We start from the raw sequence: 19,658 nt of genomic DNA, 5'->3' as shown, positions 1-19,658 counted from the left end.
CCTTGTTTAAAGCTATTGCTGAAGTGTTGTAAGGGATCACTGCTACATCTTGGCTGATCAGGACTGCTCTTAAGGCCTAATTATTTTGATCCCCTTGATACTGTGTTAGAAGTCTGTTCTTGCATTAACTTTGGATGCAATTTGTTCCCTGAATGAGGTTTCCTGCTTTTGAAGCTGCTATAGATTATCTCCACCAATCCTCTCATTGCAACATACCCTCTCTTCCAAGTACCCCTGGCAATGGCACAAAAAAGACAGTCCTACATGCCCAAGAAATGTATGGAGAAAAACCATGTGGAGTCTTACAACAGTATGTTGTTCCTAGAGACCCCTGTTCTTATCCAAGACAACAGAGCCCTGACAGATGTGACTGGAGAACAGAGGACACTGTGCCTCCTGACCACTGGCTTGGAGTGGAGGTTGATAGTAACAGTGCCAATATGATCTCATTTAGATGTTTGTGATACTGACAAACTAGGTTGTTCCAGGAAAGAATATGAACTGTATGGTATCCCTTTTGTGTGGGCATTTTCCAGGAACAGTGCTCTGATGAGCAAGTCATCTTAGCACATGTATACAAGAACCCTGTTCTGCTTGTGGAGAAACAATGTTAACTAGCACCTTGGAGGACAGCCTGAGAAAGGCAGGTAGGCCACAGAATAAAGGGTATATGGGTAATGTAGTCTGTTGCACATGATGCTGGTATCTCCTCCAGCACGATTGCATAACATGTAGATAGGTGTTCACATCAATTAATGATGAAAATTTGGTGCAGTGGTAGAACTTGGTCTCCATCTTGTGACTTTAGAGTTGAAGTTATGAATATTGGCTCTATACTGTCTGTATTTCAAACTTATGCTATGCTTCTGGGTGACACCCCAAACAAGTTGGTGTCAGCTCTGCCTAGCCTGCTTGATGGTCTATTAAGGACCATCAGCTATACAACCGACACATTGAAAGAAGGCAGATACACCTTGTAACTCAGCAAGGTATGCAGGGACATGACTATGACCAGAACTCTGAGGTTTTTCCATGCCATGTGATGGACAGCTTGTCTTTGGTACAAAGAAAGCAGAGACCACATGGCAAGAGACTATAAAAAGCTACTGCAGCTCCTCCACCTTGTCTTCAATCCTGCTTCTTACCTCTGGAGGGACTTTGCTACAAATGGAAGCTCTACACAAAGAACTGATGACCCATCCTAGATGTGGATGTACTCCAGAGACTTGATTTGAACTTGCAGTTTATTCCATCACTGCTACAAGCCTGAATTAAGAACTTTGCCATTACTGTATGTAATGGATTCCATTTAACCAATTCTTGCTCTCATCTATATCTTTTTTCCTTTTATGAATAAATCTTTAGACTTTAGATTCTAAAGGATTGGCAACAGCGTGATTTGTGAGTAAGGTCTGATTTGTATATTGACCTGGGTCTGGGGCTTGGTCCTTTGGGATCGGGAGAACCTTTTTCCTTTTACTGGGGTATTGGTTTTTATAACCATTTATCCCCATAAATAGTGGCACTGGTGGTGATTCTGGGAAACTGGAGTGTCTAAGGGAATTGCTTGTGTGACTTGTGGTTAGCCAGTGGGATAAAACCGAAGTCCTCTCTGGCTGGCTGGTTTGGTTTGCCTTAGAGGTGGAAAAACCCCAGTATTGGGCTGTAACTGCCCTGCTTTAAGCAATTTATCCTGAACTGGCACTCTCAGTTGGGTCCCACCAGAACCAGCATCATTACACCCTCCTCTAAGTCTCAGCTGGATCAAAGAGTGCCAAGACCCATAGAAGAGTCTTTCTCCTTTTGAGTTATCAGAGCTCCTTAGATGATTAATATATTTTAAAATTATTTTATGTAAGCAGGTTTCCAAGGCAGGTTTGTTTATAGTCACTAAAGTGTGTGCCCCCTGTGCTACTCAGCAGTAACCAGTACCTACTTGGCCTGAGGATTGGACTTCCACAGCCTCAGGCAGAGCTGGTGCTGTGACTAAGCTGAGCTTATTGCTCTTACTGTAAATCTCAGGCTGTTTTGATGAGGGACGGCTAAGGAAATCTTTCTCAACAAGGCTGCTGGCCTGAAGGTTCTTAATGATACAATGGGCAAGAGGTAGTCTGGCCATGTATGTCTGGTTCTAGTCCGATATGTGGAGGCACAAAAGACTGCTGAGCTGGCTCAGGGGTTGTTTTGGTTTTTAAATTATATTCTTTTAAATAAAGATCATCTGTTTCTTTAACATGAGGACTGAATCAACATTGGGAGTACAAATTATCACAAATTTGCTTGTGGATGAACTAATTCCCCTTTCCTCACAATCCCCATGTTTCCTTTTGCAGGGGCTTATCTGGAGGCATACAGAGTCCCCACCAAATACTCCTGAGAATGGTTTCTGATTACTCCTCAAAAGAAAAAAAACTGAGTTCTTCCTGTATTGTGGTGACCTACAAGTGGAAGGAAGTCAAAGGAGACTTCGACTCCCTCAGGGAACAAATGGCCAGGATCCCCTGGGGGACCAACTTGAAGGGGAAAGGAGTCCAGGAGAGCTGGCTGTATTTCAAGGAATCCCTGTTGAGGTTACAGGGACAAACCATCCCGATGAGTCGAAAGAATAGTAAATATGGCAGGCGACCAGCTTGGCTTAATGGTGAAATCCTAGCGGATCTTAAACATAAAAAAGAAGCTTACAAGAAGTGGAAGGTTGGACATATGACCAGGGAAGAGTATAAAAATATTGCTCGGGCATGTAGAAATGATATCAGGAGGGCCAAATCGCACCTGGAGCTGCAGCTAGCCAGAGATGTTAAGAGTAACAAGAAGGGTTTCTTCAGGTATGTTGGCAACAAGAAGAAAGCCAAGGAAAGTGTGGGCCCCTTACTGAATGAGGGAGGCAACCTAGTGACAGAGGATGTGGAAAAAGCTAATGTACTCAATGCTTTTTTTGCCTCTGTTTTCACTAACAAGGTCAGCTCCCAGACTGCTGCACTGGCCATCACAAAATGGGGAAGAGATGGCCAGCCCTCTGTGGAGATAGAGGTGGTTAGGGACTATTTAGAAAAGCTGGACGTGCACAAGTCCATGGGGCCGGACGAGTTGCATCCGAGAGTGCTGAAGGAATTGGCGGCTGTGATTGCAGAGCCATTGGCCATTATCTTTGAAAACTCGTGGCGAACCGGGGAAGTCCCGGAAGACTGGAAAAAGGCTAATGTAGTGCCAATCTTTAAAAAAGGGAAGAAGGAGGATCCTGGGAACTACAGGCCAGTCAGCCTCACCTCAGTCCCTGGAAAAATCATGGAGCAGGTCCTCAAAGAATCAATCCTGAAGCACTTGCATGAGAGGAAAGTGATCAGGAACAGCCAGCATGGATTCACCAAGGGAAGGTCATGCCTGACTAATCTAATCGCCTTTTATGATGAGATTACTGGTTCTGTGGATGAAGGGAAAGCAGTGGATGTATTGTTTCTTGACTTTAGCAAAGCTTTTGACACGGTCTCCCACAGTATTCTTGTCAGCAAGTTAAAGAAGTATGGGCTGGATGAATGCACTATAAGGTGGGTAGAAAGCTGGCTAGATTGTCGGGCTCAACGGGTAGTGATCAATGGCTCCATGTCTAGTTGGCAGCCGGTATCAAGTGGAGTGCCCCAAGGGTCGGTCCTGGGGCCGGTTTTGTTCAATATCTTCATAAAGGATCTGGAGGATGGTGTGGATTGCACTCTCAGCAAATTTGCGGATGATACTAAACTGGGAGGAGTGGTAGATACGCTGGAGGGGAGGGATAGGATACAGAAGGACCTAGACAAATTGGAGGATTGGGCCAAAAGAAATCTGATGAGGTTCAATAAGGATAAGTGCAGGGTCCTGCACTTAGGACGGAAGAACCCAATGCACCGCTACAGACTAGGGACCGAATGGCTAGGCAGCAGTTCTGCGGAAAAGGACCTAGGGGTGACAGTGGACGAGAAGCTGGATATGAGTCAGCAGTGTGCCCTTGTTGCCAAGAAGGCCAATGGTATTTTGGGATATATAAGTAGGGGCATAGCAAGCAGATCGAGGGACGTGATCGTTCCCCTCTATTCGACATTGGTGAGGCCTCATCTGGAGTACTGTGTCCAGTTTTGGGCCCCACACTTCAAGAAGGATGTGGATAAATTGGAGAGAGTCCAGTGAAGGGCAACAAAAATGATTAGGGGTCTGGAACACATGAGTTATGAGGAGAGGCTGAGGGAGCTGGGATTGTTTAGCCTGCAGAAGAGAAGAATGAGGGGGGATTTGATAGCTGCTTTCAACTACCTGAAAGGGGGTTCCAAAGAGGATGGCTCTAGACTGTTCTCAATGGTAGCAGATGACAGAACGAGGAGTAATGGTCTCAAGTTGCAGTGGGGGAGGTTTAGATTGGATATTAGGAAAAACTTTTTCACTAAGAGGGTGGTGAAACACTGGAATGCGTTACCTAGGGAGGTGGTAGAATCTCCTTCCTTAGAGGTTTTTAAGGTCAGGCTTGACAAAGCCCTGGCTGGGATGATTTAACTGGGAATTGGTCCTGCTTCGAGCAGGGGGTTGGACTAGATGACCTTCTGGGGTCCCTTCCAACCCTGATATTCTATGATTCTAAGTCCCTGCACCTTTTTCTCCTCCTTTTGACTAGGAAAAAATCAAGCTTTAGAAATTTCCTCTGTGGAGGAGTGACACCTGCAATTAGAGTCCATAGTGTGCCTTTTATGTCCCTCTCAGCTTCTGTATTCTGTGGTAATAGAATATCAACAGAGGGGGTCAGGAGAAAGCATAGCAGGTGTGGTTCTACAGAAATAATGTTCTTTTGAGATGAGCCCTTGAATTTTATAGAAGCTCCTTAAATCCCTGCCTGTGGAAGGAGCAGGGAAAACAATCACATGACACAGCCCTTTTGTCTCACTAAATCCCCTGGTGGGCCCTGTAGTGCTACACAACAGTTAACACCCATGTTGTCTCACTGAATCCTAGGGTGGGCAAGGCAGGCTTCCATAAGGGATGATTCCCACCTTGTTAAAGAGGGTGAAGTAAATTAGAAACAAGTAGTGGGCCAAGACACCCTTTACTGCTGCTTGTTCCTCCACCTCTGGGCTGCTCTCTACCTCAGCCCTCCAAGACTAGCAGTCTGGGGCATGGCTGACCTGCAAAGAGCAGAGACCCATTAGTCAGGCAGGTAGCACATGGCTGACTGGCAAAACAAGCTGAGTTCAGCTGGCCAGACATTTTTGCGCCCTTTTCGTCCAACTTCTCTATTCCTCCAATTGCCTTGAAGCTGTTCCAACAGAGCGGCATGTCCAGACAGGTTAAAACGGAAACTTCTGCAGCCAGCAACCCTGGTATCAAAACGGGGTGGGGGGAAGGTGTTTCAGCAAGCCTGCTACAGAGCACAACTCCTCCACTCACCCACACCCCTTCCAAGGCAAAATAAAAAGCCAGTTCAAACTAGCTAGAAGTGGCTGGGTCTTCAGGGGTGTGGCCATTTGCGCCTGAGTGGCAGGTCTGGTTACTGCCCCAAAGAAGCTGCAAACAGGAATAAGATCCATTGTAATGGATCTGCAGAATTTCCCCACAAAAGAATAATCCTTTGTAAATTCTGTAAGAATATGATATAGACTCACCTTGTGAACCTCTGGGATGGTATTAAATTTTTCAAACAATTTACTTGCAAAAGAACCATAAACACCATCGTTCATGTAGTACATAAAGATTGGCTCATCATCACTCCTGGTTTGCTCCACTGGAAGAAAAATGGTTACAGAGGATTGCGAATTAAATGTTGTTATAAAAATATGTAACAGTTAATCCCCACCCCCCAGAGTATGTAAAACATGCACTGGGATAAGAATGTTGGGGAAAGAGTGTAATTATGAGACTACAATATCCATTCAAGCCTCCCGCTAAAGGCTATGCTTAAGGACACATTTTGTATATTAATATTTCAGTCATTACTCAAAACATCCAAAAAATTCCATTTTAGTAAAAGAGGGACAATAGTAACTCCATTGCATGTTCTTTCATCTTCCCCTAATACAGCTGTAATTATATGCTGATAGCATGCCTGAAGATCATAGATGAGTCACATCCATAAACCAGTGAGGAAAAAAGCAATGCCAAACAAACACAGAAAACAGAAAATTAACAGAGGTACAGATTAACCAGGCTTGGAAGGATTAGATTTTTATCGGTAAATGTCTTTCATTGTATACACACCAACTGATGAAAAAATATTTCCACCAATGATAACAAAATATACATATAGGCAAAGAAAGAAAAATGCTGCTTGAGAATTTATTAGAATTTGATTAATGATATTCATTTTATATATTTTGACATGATGTTGATAATTTGTTTTAACAGTTATAAAAAATTTGGACTTTTTGAAACTCAACATCTACTATAACGAAGTAAGTATTGTCTGACCATGCCACATAATATCCTGCAAAGGTGAAAATTTAAAATATATAAAAATGAAAAAAATATGCTTCAAAACAATCATCAATTATTTTTTAAAAAATCAACACTTAATTCTGCCAAACCTAAGATTAACATAGGGACAGAACCTTAAAAAATAGACAGACTCAAGTATGAGCCATATATTGAACAGAATATTTTAAAAGCATAATTCATGATCTGCACATAAAATGGAGCTATGCTGACAAAAATGGAGACTTATTTGTACTGATTCACACATGTACAAAACAAATATATTGCTTACTTCCAGAGGGAAGAAATTTATCGTATTCAACAGCTTTCTTTGCAATGATGTTAACTGCTAGAGTAAATGCAGATGAAACATAATAGCATCCAGGCTCTGCAATCACATTAACACCGGATTCTTCAGGAAAGTAGACATCCAACAATGGACTGATGACATGATTAACCTAGGAAATTGAAGTCATAGCTAATGTTTAGATTGCTCATCTGATTTATTTTGAAGTTTATTTATAGTTCTTGTGAAAGGTGCTGGATTGATAGATCAGACACAGAAGTCCTCTGTCACAAATTCCCAGCCAACAATTTACAGTGCTGGTGAGTTGGCCATAAGCTGATTTTTACTATCCATATTGGGCCTTTGCTGAATCAAGTCTCAGACATCACAGTTAAGATTTACAAAAATAAAATGGGTGTTACTTTTGGGATACTGATGCCATACCTAGGCACCTAATAATAATTGCTAGCTCTTATATAGTGCTTTTCATCAGTAGATCTCAAAGCGCTTTACAAAAGGAGTTAAGTATCATTATCTTCAGTCTCCAGTAAAGCCCAAGTCATCCAAATGACTGAATCACCCATTTAAGTAATTTCATAGTGGTTGTAGTACAACAGATGTTGTAAAATTATTTATGAATCCATGAAATGCATCAGGGTTGCGTTTAAAAACAAAAAAGCAATTTGGTCCACTACCCTCAATAGTTGTACATCTTGACAAATAAAGAAACAGATGGTATTCACTGAATTTACCCAACATTAATCTGATTTTTAACTTCAGTATTAATGCCATAGTCTTGCATGACTTGTCCACAACTACTTGATAAGGCAAACACTAAGTAGACAATTTTCAAAGTTCTATTAACGATTTTAGCTGTTTGAACCTATTCATTTCAGCACCCCAGGCTTTGGGAGTTTATCTTTAAGAGTACGCAAAATACAGTGATCAGTCTAAATCTCCATTATTCACTAGTGACCAGGTCATAACACCAAACCAGAGATCAAACGAGGCTCTGTCTACACTTAAAATGCTTCAATGTAAACACTTACTAAAGCAACAGGAGGGGTTCTGTCATAGCTAGTAGGTAATCCACCTCCCTGAGAGGTGGAGCTAGGTCAATGGAAGAATTTATCTGTTGACCTAGCACTGTCCACACTATGGGTTAGATTGGCTTAACTGTGTCTCTCAGGGCCATAGATTTTTGACATCCCTAAAAAATGTAGCTATGCCACTTTAACTTTTCAGCGTCAATCTGCTCTAAAAGTAAAAATCTTAAAGCTCTTTAAAGCAAATGTCCAGCTGATGCATTGTGTCTTCAGTTCTAAACCAAAATACTGAAAATTCCAGCTGCAGCAGCAGGTCAGTATTCATCCACTATGAACACAGTAAAAAGAACTGCCTCCAGAAGAAAGGGCTAAAATCTTCATGGTAAGGGTACAAGGGTAACCGAGGCTTTGGTTTGCTGTCAATTTAGAATGGTTACTGTTTCTCTCATTTGTAAATCCTTAGCACCTGAGGGACAATTTTGTGAATAATTTATGTAATATTAGTTGAATCAGAGTTGAGAAACTAGCAGGACTTCATGGACCTGTACTAATTCTCTGCTAATGACTCCACAGTGCAATTGTGGCATATAATCCAGTCCATCCCCATGGTTTTAAATCTGTCAATCCAGATTTTAACTATCAATATTAGTTGGAAACTGACATGTCAAAAAACTCCAAACCTACAAATGAAAGGCAAGCTAGTTCTAACTTCCACTGAGTTGCATACCTCTTCCAGCTGAAGTTCTGAACCTGTGAAGCCCCCACCAATGTCCAACATGTTCATCTTAAAGCCAAATTCTTCCTAAAAGGAAGTATAGACAGGCCTTTAAGTATGCAGACAATAGAAATTAAAGTTTTTATTGAAGAGCTCTCCAATCTCATTCAATATTGTATGCTCATGATTTTAAACATGAAATTGTGACATCTTAAATACAGTTGAATATTCCAGTGAACAATTCACTCCTGTTATACCTAGTATTACTCTTCATTAAACATTACTGCAATATTAGTAAAGAGAATGAATAAATTAAGCAATTCCAAAGTAAAGCAACCTTAATTTGGCCTTTGTTGAGTATGCAGTAGAAGTGTCTTTTCCTCACAAAACTGGACAGTGCAACACACTGTCCAGCAAATACTTTACTACAGTATAGTGGGAAAGAATTACATGTTTATAACATTAGATGCACATAACAGTATGTATAATATAAATGGATGCATGGTATGATAATGTAATTCAAGCCCCTCTTGTAATGCATATGCACAAGGAGGAAAGAGTTAAACTGCTGTGGGAACTTCAACTGTCTTCCTTGTATAATTAATCACATCAATAATTTTGCAATAATCACAGCAAGGTCATTATCTTTGATTTTTCTGAAGTAAAACTTAAGCTTTTCTTTCTCACTTAAAACGAACAGAAATATTTTCAATACAAAAATCTGTTTAATTAACACAAGAAGTATACATTTATAGCCTAAAACAACAAATTAATTTACCAGTGTCAACAAGTCAGTTCCTCTTTGCCAAGAGGATCATTCAGAGTTCTGTTCCTCCCCACCGCAAAACCCAATGACATAATTATACAAGGAAACATACGGAAGGCAGCCACATGCATTGTTCAGTTGGTAGTGATTTCATCTCATGCAGAAAAACAAAACCTGTTCACTGGTCTTGGTAGATAAACATTTTAGTTTACTTTTAAGATGTATTCTTAACTTAGAAAGCTACAAATATATTCTGCTCGAGTTGAGATCTGGGACTTTTAAAAAAAAAAAAGCAGTTGGCCTTTAATGAAAATTTTAAAATACAATCAAAGGATGTTTTAGTGCAAGATTTTATTTGTCTCACATTAAATACTAAGTAAGGTCTATAATTTACTGCTCAGTTGTGTGTAATCAATTCCTTTATTTGAAGGGTCTTTACAGCAATTATCTTTCCTACCCTTATCAGACTAGCAAGACACATTTTAGGAAACAATTTTTCTTATCTCCATTAGCGAGAATATAGTTGGATGATGACTCTGTTAAATCATATGTTACCATAATTACTTACAGCCATGTCAAACACACACCGAGCATCAGATATAGCATGAATGTACACTTGAGGTTCCTTGCAAGAACTTGAAATGTGAAATCTAAAAGAAATGAAATATAATAATAAATACACAAACCTACAACCTGCATTAACAACAGACCACTGATATATCTAGACCAATAGGGACGTACAGCAGATCACTCAAGGAAATTTGACAAAGGAAGTATTGTTTTGACAGTACACACGTATTTATAGTAGTTGAAATGCATGTATATTCCATGCATAGGTGATTAAGGTTTTATTTGTTTAAAAGAAATGTATGCAATATATACAGGACTATAGGAAGAGACCTCAAAACATCTTTGCTTTCCTTCTAGCTCATTAATTTTGCCCACAAAACAAATTTGTACAGCACAATTTAAGAATGGCTAACAATGGCTTCATTCTAATCTTTTTTAAAAAGGAAATGTCAGTGTTCTCAAGATATGACAATTAAAGTTGCCTAATGGCAAGTCCATAGAAATAGTTTATTGAAATACGTTTATAAAGAAAAATAGGCTCAGTAGTGAGATAGCATCTGAGAACCAGTTACCGAAAATACTCTAAAACACAGTCCTAGCACCTCCCTACCCACAGTGTCCATATCAGTTTTGATTTTTTTTAAACAGAATTTTAGGCTTTGGAGAATTAAAACTATTGTAATGCAGGTTTATAGAACTGTACAAATGACCAGAGGGACACAGTAAAACAATAGATGTTATAACAACTGGGAACAGTAGTTATTCCCAATTATCCTCTTTATGATTATTTTCCTAATAGACCAGATTGTGGACTAGACACATTGATTGCACAGATGAGATGGGGTAATTCAAAACAGGTGAACAGAAAACATTAGCTAGAAAACGAGAGGCTAAGAACAGATGAGACAAACCAGCCATTTTCTCATATCTAAAACGACAGACATGAAAGGAATAGAGCACAGTTTCAGCCAGCAGTCTGGTCTCGAAATCTAAGATTACTATCTTACTATGACAGAAGACGACACAAAAAAAATAAACATTTTCATCACGGAAACTTAAAATATTGTGACACCATATTTATTCACAAAAATTGTTCCTTGTGCCCACTCACTAGCACCGGGCCTTTTAAAAGAGACCTAGTACTTATGAACTTTGTTGTTCTGACAGTCCAGAAGAATGATGATGTCTTATTTATGTACAGAACATAAAAATATAAATACAACTGTGAAGATATAAATTTCCTTTATAAAAATGTATCCATATTGACACTGGAGAGATGAGAAGATAATTCAGCTTCCATGGTTATACAGTCTACTAGACCACTCTGCTCAGGCTGCCAACAAGGTGCCAATTAAGAGGGTGACTCTTGTCCAAGGGAACTAGATGAAGACTACAGTTCATTTTATACCTTTTATGTTTCATGCCCCTATAATATAAAGCTTCAGTGCTTGTGAAAAACACTAACTCTACATCATATAGAGTAAAGGTCACAAAAGCCATTGGTTGCTTCTGATCACTACTAACTTGGGTAAGAACCAAAGCAGCAATCTAGAGGGGAAAGGCTCTGTATCCCATTATCAATCCCCTTGAGCCATTCAACCTCTAACATGCATACTTTGATATGTAACATGTATTCACTCAATATTCTATAAGCTGTTTTATAAATAAAAAATGGTACAAAATGCAAAACAGATGACCCGTAGTTAGAAGAAAAGGCTCAGCACAACCAAATGATGGGAAGGAGAAAGAGTAGAATGTAAGTTTGAACTACAATGGATAGAGTATTTTAACATATTTTAGAGCCCAATCCTGCACTGCCAGGATGGACTAAGCGTTCTTTTCCAAATTATTTGGCCAAACATCTGAAAGAGGGAAGGAGACAATGAAGAATGTGACAAAACCAGACACGAACTCAGAACCAGCTATATTTTCTGCCTCTTTTTGGAGCCTTGTGAACCATGTGGCCCCACTGATTTTCATTTCTAGAATTAAGTTAGAACAGTTTTAGACATACTGATTTAACCCTGTATGCTGACAATTTGTATTCTCTTCTCATCCTTAGCGCTAAGTAAGCTCAGCCACAACATGACTGTTACTGAAGTGACAAAAATTAGACAGATTAAGCTACTGATACCTCATCCAGAGTCTAAGTCTTCATTGTGACAGACATGACAGATCAATTTAAATCAATTTTCATCCTGTTTTGCATTTGTACATTTTAGTTACTTTTCTAAAGAAAGGGTGATTTGCATTGATTGGTTAAATTTGGTACTTCTTTTTGCTAACCAGGAGGATACATTATCTATAAACAATATTTCAAAGCAATTCTATAGCTTAACATATAATAAAATGCAAAAATCTGAATAAATGTGATAGAAAATGCTGAATGATGCAGTTCTAGATGATTTTCTAGATTAATATTTTTACTTGTGATGTTTGTCAAACTACGTTTCAATCAAAACTGGAATTCAATTAAAAATGCACAAAGCTTTTTAAAATTAGTGAAAAATACCTTAAATGTGCCGAATACATAAAGTTTATCAAAACATATTTTGCATTTAAAACGGATTTATAAACAAAGGAAGTATCTGCAGTTAGTGAACTCAACTAATTGTTTCTGGTCATGTCTTTCAGGATTTATAAGTAGTTCATCTCATCCTCAGACACCTCATTTTTGTATATTGGAAGAGCTGAAGAAGCTTCTCTGCTTTTTCAGCTCCCAACTGGTTTCTCAAATTTGAATGAATTAGTCATTAAACTGAACTAACTGAATAAACTGAAATGAAGAAAATATTCTCTCTGTACTTGCAGAAGCAGCTAATGCTGTCAAAAGCTGGTTTAGCATTTCAACACACACTGGTTCCAGGTGCTTAGCCAATGACTTCCATTAGTTCAGTGCTTTGACTTTCTTTAAAACTTTGCCAGCAAACATATACTGCTTGATTTTTTTTAAATTTAATTTTAATACTTTAAGTTTAGGCATTAACATACATTACTAACTTCAATTTTAAATAGGTTAATTTATTAAATAATAAAAATGTATTTAATTTAAAAAATCCAATTTGTTTAGGTTAAAAAAATAGATTTTTTTTAACCCACCCCCAGTGACTGATAAAGGAATATTCCTCTTACTTTGACTGTTTCCTTAATCTATCAAACACATTCATTAGTGTTCCACAAGTTTTTTCAGCAGTTGAAAGAGTACAGACAATTTGTGCATCGATTTTTGATCAGTGTGATATGAGAATTTTTCATCTTTGTGTATCTAGCTTACTCTAGATTTAAGAGCCACAGGTCACTCAGTTTAGGAAGACTAAAAACACTTCAAGAAGATCCTCTGCCATCTACAGGTCAAAAACTAAAATTACTAGAACTCTGAATTTGAAGTGATTACTATGGACATCACTAAAAACTTTCCATAGTTAAATCTTACAGCATTATCTCACCTAGTATCTGTACTGATTTTCCCACACTTAACTACTGGCTTTTATCAGTTCAACTGTTTATTTTTCTATGCAGAGTTAGACAGATAAAAGCTAATCACTGGAAAGCACAACAGCAAGAGTAGGGAAGTCAGTGGATGAAATGCTCTAGCAGTTTTTCTGACTACAGCAGAAGGGATTTCACATTCCCACTATGGATTGCATTAAATTCACTTTATGTAGCTCAAATGCAATTACTTTTCTGTTTCATACTGATTTGAATGCTTAAGTGTCACCAAAAATTCTGAAATGATACAACTGGATTTTATATTGTTCCCTATAAGGAAAGGAGAATAAATTGGCACAATAAAAAATAATTTGAGTTAAATCTAAGTTTGAATATTTAATATTACACATAAAGGGAAAATGAAAAAGCTACTCACTTAACACCAACTATTTGGACTTCAAGCTCCTTAGCACATTCCATGAGGTGCCTACAGCTCTTCAGCATGGTGCCAAATTTCATGTTCATCTCCTCAGCTCCACTAATGTCTTCTGTGGCAATACGTAGTAAGAGCCTAAGAGAAGGGGAAGATGATTGGGGCACAGTTGGTTTACATCATCATCAGCACATGTGAAGCCTGAAGACTGTCAGAAGTATGTTGATTATGTTGTCAGTACTCCAGCTCCATCGATGGATGAGTCAAGTGAACCTAATAAAAACAATCCTGTACAGAGAAAAAACTAGCAATTAGGGGCTAAAACATTGAGCCAACAAGGAAAAGGGATTTGGAAATGCAGCAACTAAGACTCTGTTGTAGCAGCAAGAGTCTGTTGGGTGCTGTAATAAAGAAAGGGTTACCGTCTCATAAGGAGTGCTTGCTCAAAAGCTGCTCTTTAGTGACAATGGGATTGCTTCTCTCCAGCCCTTTCCTCCTGGCTGGCAGGAGGAAGAGTGCCCTGGGATTCCCTTTGGAGCCTGCTGTGTTTCTCTTCTTACATCAGCCTTGTCTGGTAGAAGTCTGATCCATGTAGAGACCCCTCCCATCCCCCCATCTCCACTGGCAGTTGGACTGGGTGCAAGGGGTGTTCCATTCCCTCCCCCATTATTTCCTGGTTGCCTGTGAGAAGGAGGCTGCTGTCTGAGTGCCATTTCTCCTCCTCCAATGGGTCTCACATATCATAGCTAGAAGACCTATTAACTCAGTCTTTGGCTAGAGCATAGGTGGCTAATTTCTTGTAGCTTCGTGAGCTGAGTCTCATTAGTTGATATTTAATCAGTCTTGTTATGATTTAATTGCTGTGGAGTGGTAATTTGATAAGACATGCCTATCAAAACCAGAGAATGTACAAACACAAGATTATATTAATACAAACTCACTCAACGTCAGCTAAAAGGGTCAATGATTCCATTTTCAATCCCAAGTGAGAAACACCATCAAACATAAAAAGCCGCATTTTGCACTAGCTGAAGGTTGGCTGGTGAAGTCCAAGCACCCCATGCAGAGTGAACTGCAGTAATCCAATCTGGAGATGAAAAAGGCATGGATAACTGGCAAGTTCTACATCTGAAAGGAAAGATCACAGTCTCCTTGCCAAGCAAAGATAAGCACACTATTGGCTACTACCAGCGATGTGATAATCTAACGGCTGCCAAAAATTTAATGGAACCCTCAAATTGCAAACATTTACAGGTTTAAAGGTATATGCCGGGGGGGTAGGGGGAATCATCTAACTTCCATTTCTTCCATGTGTGCCCTTCAGCATCCTTGCTCGTCATTTATGCCATTTGTTACTGCTGGCATTTCACTCATTTTGGATAATTAAAGTAGACTGGCCAGTTTCATTTCCTGGTTCTCTTTTACCAACACAAACACTTCAGAGGAATTTTTTAAAAATCATTTATCAAAATTAAACAATTTTAGTTATACAGTATTCCGTAATAACATTTGGACAAACCTATATATTCGGCCTAGTTATTTAATCAAAAATCAAATCCTTTGAATTCATCATATGAAAACTCCAAAAATATATCTATTTTTGCACACTACAGCTTAAGTAGCACCAAGGTTAGTCTGAAAACATTTGTTAACCAAGACTACATATGCCATACTGAACTGACAAGTTTTCATGACAGCATTATAAAGCATCAGTAAAGATTTTCTAGCGAAAACAACTGTACAAGATAAAAAGAGAAAACTACTTTACCTTGTAATTCTGCTCTTCTCAAAATATCTTGCAGGATTCTCACACCTGGGTCTCAGCTGGCTAAAGTGAGGCTGGAGGAAATCCAAGATCTTGGTGCTTTTTGGCCCTTAAAGGCAATGGTAGTGGGTAGCAGCATGAGCCATTCTTTCCCTACCAGAGGTCACATGACACCCTGAGCTTAATTAGTGCCTTTGGATTCTTTCAGTCAATTCCACATTTTAGCAAAATGTGAAGGCTCCGCAAAGAAAAATTAGCCAATCACAAAACAAAATGATTAGAAGAAAAGAATGCTTCAGAAGGCTGAATAGTAAAAGCATCAAAATCTGAGAAACCAACACTTCAAAAAGGTTCCTCTTCAAACATCGACAGAGATGGATGAAAATCTTCAGAGAAGAAGTACAATTTTCTGTGCAGGATTCTCTCCAGGAATGCAAGTAACTAAAGTCACATGATTGGAACAGGCAGCAAAGGCAAGTCAATGCAAAAATATGAAATTATTTCTGAAGTACACAAAGAAGGTATAAGATAACTCCCAAAAGGAAAACCAGGCTTATCACTTCAGACTGTAGGACAAACACAACGACTTCAAAAGTTTAGCCAACTCAGGTGAAATCCAGAAAGAAATAAAACTATATAGTAAGAGAATTTGGACTCACAAGTTGTACAGGATTTATACTCCAAAATGGGATTTCTTCCTGTAAGCTGAATCTAAGCAACTGCTTTGTACATGCATGGAGCAAGCATCATGTAGCCGTCTTGTACACTGCTAGAAACATCCACGAGGAAGACAGCACAAGCCACTTTGATTGAATGATCCTTTAACAGGGTCTTTAGCTTATAAAGGCTTTCACATACACCTGCTAGCTACCATCACCCACATCAAAGGCTGTCTGTACCAGATGCCAGCCCAGGTCCATGCCCTCCTGCACTAAGATTAGTTATGTACCTTAAAGAGTCCTGGCATTTTGTCCAAAAAGACTGACTGAACCAGGGCAGAGGCCTTTTTTCAAAAGTCAGTCTGTCCTTTGACCGTGAAGAACTGATATTTCACCATGCTAAAGGAGCCAACTGTGCACTAGTAAACCTTTGTCCAAAAGAATCTTAGCACTGAAGATCAGGATCACAATGAACAGTCTGTTCCAGCCATGGTCACCTCAACCACAAGCTCATGTGGGGATGGGGCAGGGCAGAGAGAGGGGAAACTTAGCTGAAATACTTCTTGACTGTCTGACAGGGACAACAGTCTGGGCAGCCTGATACTTCTTCACCAGCTGGACCCAAAGAGGGTGCAATGGTACCACAAGCCTACTGGATGGAGGTGAAAGTCTTGATTATAGCCTTTGAAGATTCCTGAACTGGCACTAACTCAAACTAGCCAACTTAGCCAGTTTTTCAAGAAACTGGAGGAAGCCAGTTCCTCCCACAGTCTTGCTAACCTGCTGCTGCTCTGCAATGGAAATGTATTTGCCATTAGTTGGTGGTCAGCTTATCTGATTCCCAATAGAAGCCATGTCATCCTGATCACCACCCTGCTCCCACTATAGTGATCTATCTAACACGCTAATGGAGCATACACAATACCACAGAAGTCATCTACACTGCTTTTCTTAAGACCCTTCAATTGCATGAGGTACCTATGTCAAAGCCAATGCTTCATGCACCAGCTCAGTGTGAGTGTAGTCTCTGTGCAGACGGTGCTCTGATTGTGTGAAGCGCCACCAGGTCTCAAAGCAGGGTGGGAGATAAGCACTGAAGGGAGTACTGTAGCCTTTGGGACAGCCTGAGAGATAACCAGGAGGGATGTGGCAAGATCCCAAACACGTACCATCACAGAATCTCCCCACATCCATCTCCAAGATGTGAACCTGAACAGAGTCAGGTGCTTTGGTAGTGATATGTCAGGGCAACTTGTTTCTTGGTGTTTCCTGTTGAAATTTACGTGGAAGCAATGCCTTGTTCACCAATGTGAAGCACAGTACTGTTCACTTAAAGTACTAACTTGCAGTGTCTTGGGAGGCTCGGACCATAGGCGACCCCCAAGCTATGAATGGGAATGATGCAAGATGCTTTGAGGGGAAGCTCTCTCGCACTGGGTCTGGAGGGAAGTGGAATCTGTACCAATGTGGGTGGCACTAACGGAACTCCAGCCCTCAGCAGCTGAAGCAGACTCAGGTTTATGATTGAGTGATTTCTCTTTTGAAGTACTCTGAGCCATGGCTGGGGTATCTCAAGAAGGGACTGAAGGCAATACCCATTACTCTTAATTCGCTTGTGACATCTGCAGGTGTATCTGACACCACTACACAGCACACCCAAATCCCAGGCAGAAGATTCAGTGTATGTGGTCATTTGTTGACAATTGAAGCTGTTGGGAGTCAAGTAAATGGATGACATCCTGAAATAAAACACTGAAGCCATGCAAAGCAAGATTACTTGTAGATGAAGAGAAGCTGAGGCCTCAAGGCAGGTGCCAACGTACTGAAATTAAACTGCCAGAATACTGAAGTGAAAGTTGGGCCCCCAAAGCCAAAGTTCCCCCCAGGTTCTCCTGAGCATAGGAAGTTCCACCTGTTATGCTAGGAAGCTGAGACCCAGAAGAGAAAATCCTGCAACAAAATATCTTTAGAGAAACACTGCTACACCAGAGCCAAGGTTGGACAAAATACATGCAAGTAAACTGCACTAAAAAACCCACATGCTTCTCTTGCTTCCAGGTAAACAGACAAACCATACCACAGCCAAAGTTAAATTCCCACAACAATAAGAAAAACTAAGATTTCTCTCTCTTTTCAATGCAACACTTACTTAGCACTTGGATGGTTACGTGCAATTTTCTTTAATTCACTTTCATTGTCACAAGTCATGATGTTTACCCCAGCTTTCGCTGCATATTTTATCTGAGAAGCTTGCTTGCAAGGATTTGTATATATAATGTTTTCAGGAGCAATGCCCAAGTCTTGTACCAATGCCATTTCAGACTGAAAAACAAGACAGTATTAAAGTGTTAAACACAAGTCAAATGAGTTTCAGTAGCGAATTTATCTTCAATTTATGTGGGGATATATAGCTCAAATAAGGTTTTCTTCTAATTAAACTGTATATTATAAGCTGCTTCAAGAGTACAAAATGGAATTGCTATACTAAATCATAATGAAGGGTTTACAGTTTAAGGCAAAGAATGTGTCCGCATGGTAACTAACACCAAGAGCATAAGTTTTATACAGGACAAATTTAATGAACTCCAGGATAGAGAGAGGGTAATTTGACAGGCAAACAGGATATATAGAACAAACACTCACTTTACTAGAACATGCAAACCCAATTCCAAGAGCTGCCAAAATCTCAAGTACACCTGGAGTGGAATTGCATTTTACAGTGTAAAATGGTTTTACTGGTGCCATCACATTCTGCCATTGGTTGTGTTTCTTCAGAAGCTTTCCAAGATCACCAACAAAAAATGCATTTTTTCCAGTCTATAAACAAAGGACAGTAGAAAAATAAAAATCACGTATCTATAATGGTGGACCTGAAGTCAAAGCAAAAATATCCTAGGACGCACAAATATCTCATGTTTATTAGGTCAAAGAATGACTGGGAATCATAGGTTATATATTTTTTATTCTGCCATTTGCTTAATGTATGACCGTGGACAATTCATTTGACTTCTGTGCCACAATTTACCCAAATTTAAAATGAAGGCAATACCTATTCCTTCGAGGAAGTTGTTAAAATTATTTACATAATACTTTAAAATTCCTTGGATGAAAGGCCCTACCTTAAATGCCTAGTATTATGGCTTTTGCAAGAACTATATTTAAGGTAACAAAATATTTCCATTACAAGCACTTCTTTATAAAAAAAAAAAAAAAGTCCTCAACTTTCTTGAGCAGGGCCAGGGCCATAGCATCACAGAAATGTAGGACTGGAAGGCACATCGATAGGTCATCTAGTCCAGTCCCCTGCACTGAGGCAGGATTAAGTATTTATCATGACTAGGGCTCCGTGTCTGTCACGGAGATCATGGAAGTCACGGATTCAGTGACTTTCTGTGACTTCTGCAAGGGCCAGTGTGGCTGACCCCAGAGCAGCCGACTCTGGGGACAGCTACTCAGGTGGCCCCCAGGACAGCCACACCAGCTGCTGCGGTCCGTTGACCCCTGGATGCCTTGCCTCAGCCACCCCCCTGGATGCTTCCCCCCCAGCAACACCCCCCCCCGCA

The 19,658-nt window shown here is 39.8% G+C and overlaps 1 protein-coding gene across 6 annotated transcripts in view; it reads right to left on the bottom strand.

Annotated features, from left to right (window-relative positions):
• The window catches only part of AZIN1 (antizyme inhibitor 1), a 60,061-nt gene that overhangs the window by 4,597 nt on the left and 35,806 nt on the right, over positions 1–19,658 (bottom strand). For 2 of the 6 annotated variants that reach the window (XM_073330405.1, XM_073330406.1), the window contains exons 4-10: positions 18,739–18,912; positions 18,245–18,417; positions 13,675–13,809; positions 9,808–9,889; positions 8,486–8,560; positions 6,719–6,884; positions 5,622–5,740 (exon numbers count right to left, since the gene is read on the bottom strand). In XM_073330405.1, coding sequence (XP_073186506.1) covers positions 5,622–5,740; positions 6,719–6,884; positions 8,486–8,560; positions 9,808–9,889; positions 13,675–13,809; positions 18,245–18,417; positions 18,739–18,912 — 924 coding nt within the window. The other 4 variants (XM_073330407.1, XM_073330408.1, XM_073330410.1 and 1 more) reach the window with 4 other exon arrangements.

The sequence above is a fragment of the Lepidochelys kempii genome, chromosome 2 (assembly GCF_965140265.1).
Source record: "Lepidochelys kempii isolate rLepKem1 chromosome 2, rLepKem1.hap2, whole genome shotgun sequence".
NCBI classification, from domain to species: domain Eukaryota; kingdom Metazoa; phylum Chordata; order Testudines; family Cheloniidae; genus Lepidochelys; species Lepidochelys kempii.
Note: the sequence above shows the minus strand (reverse complement) of the source record. Positions and strands in the feature narration are given on the sequence as shown.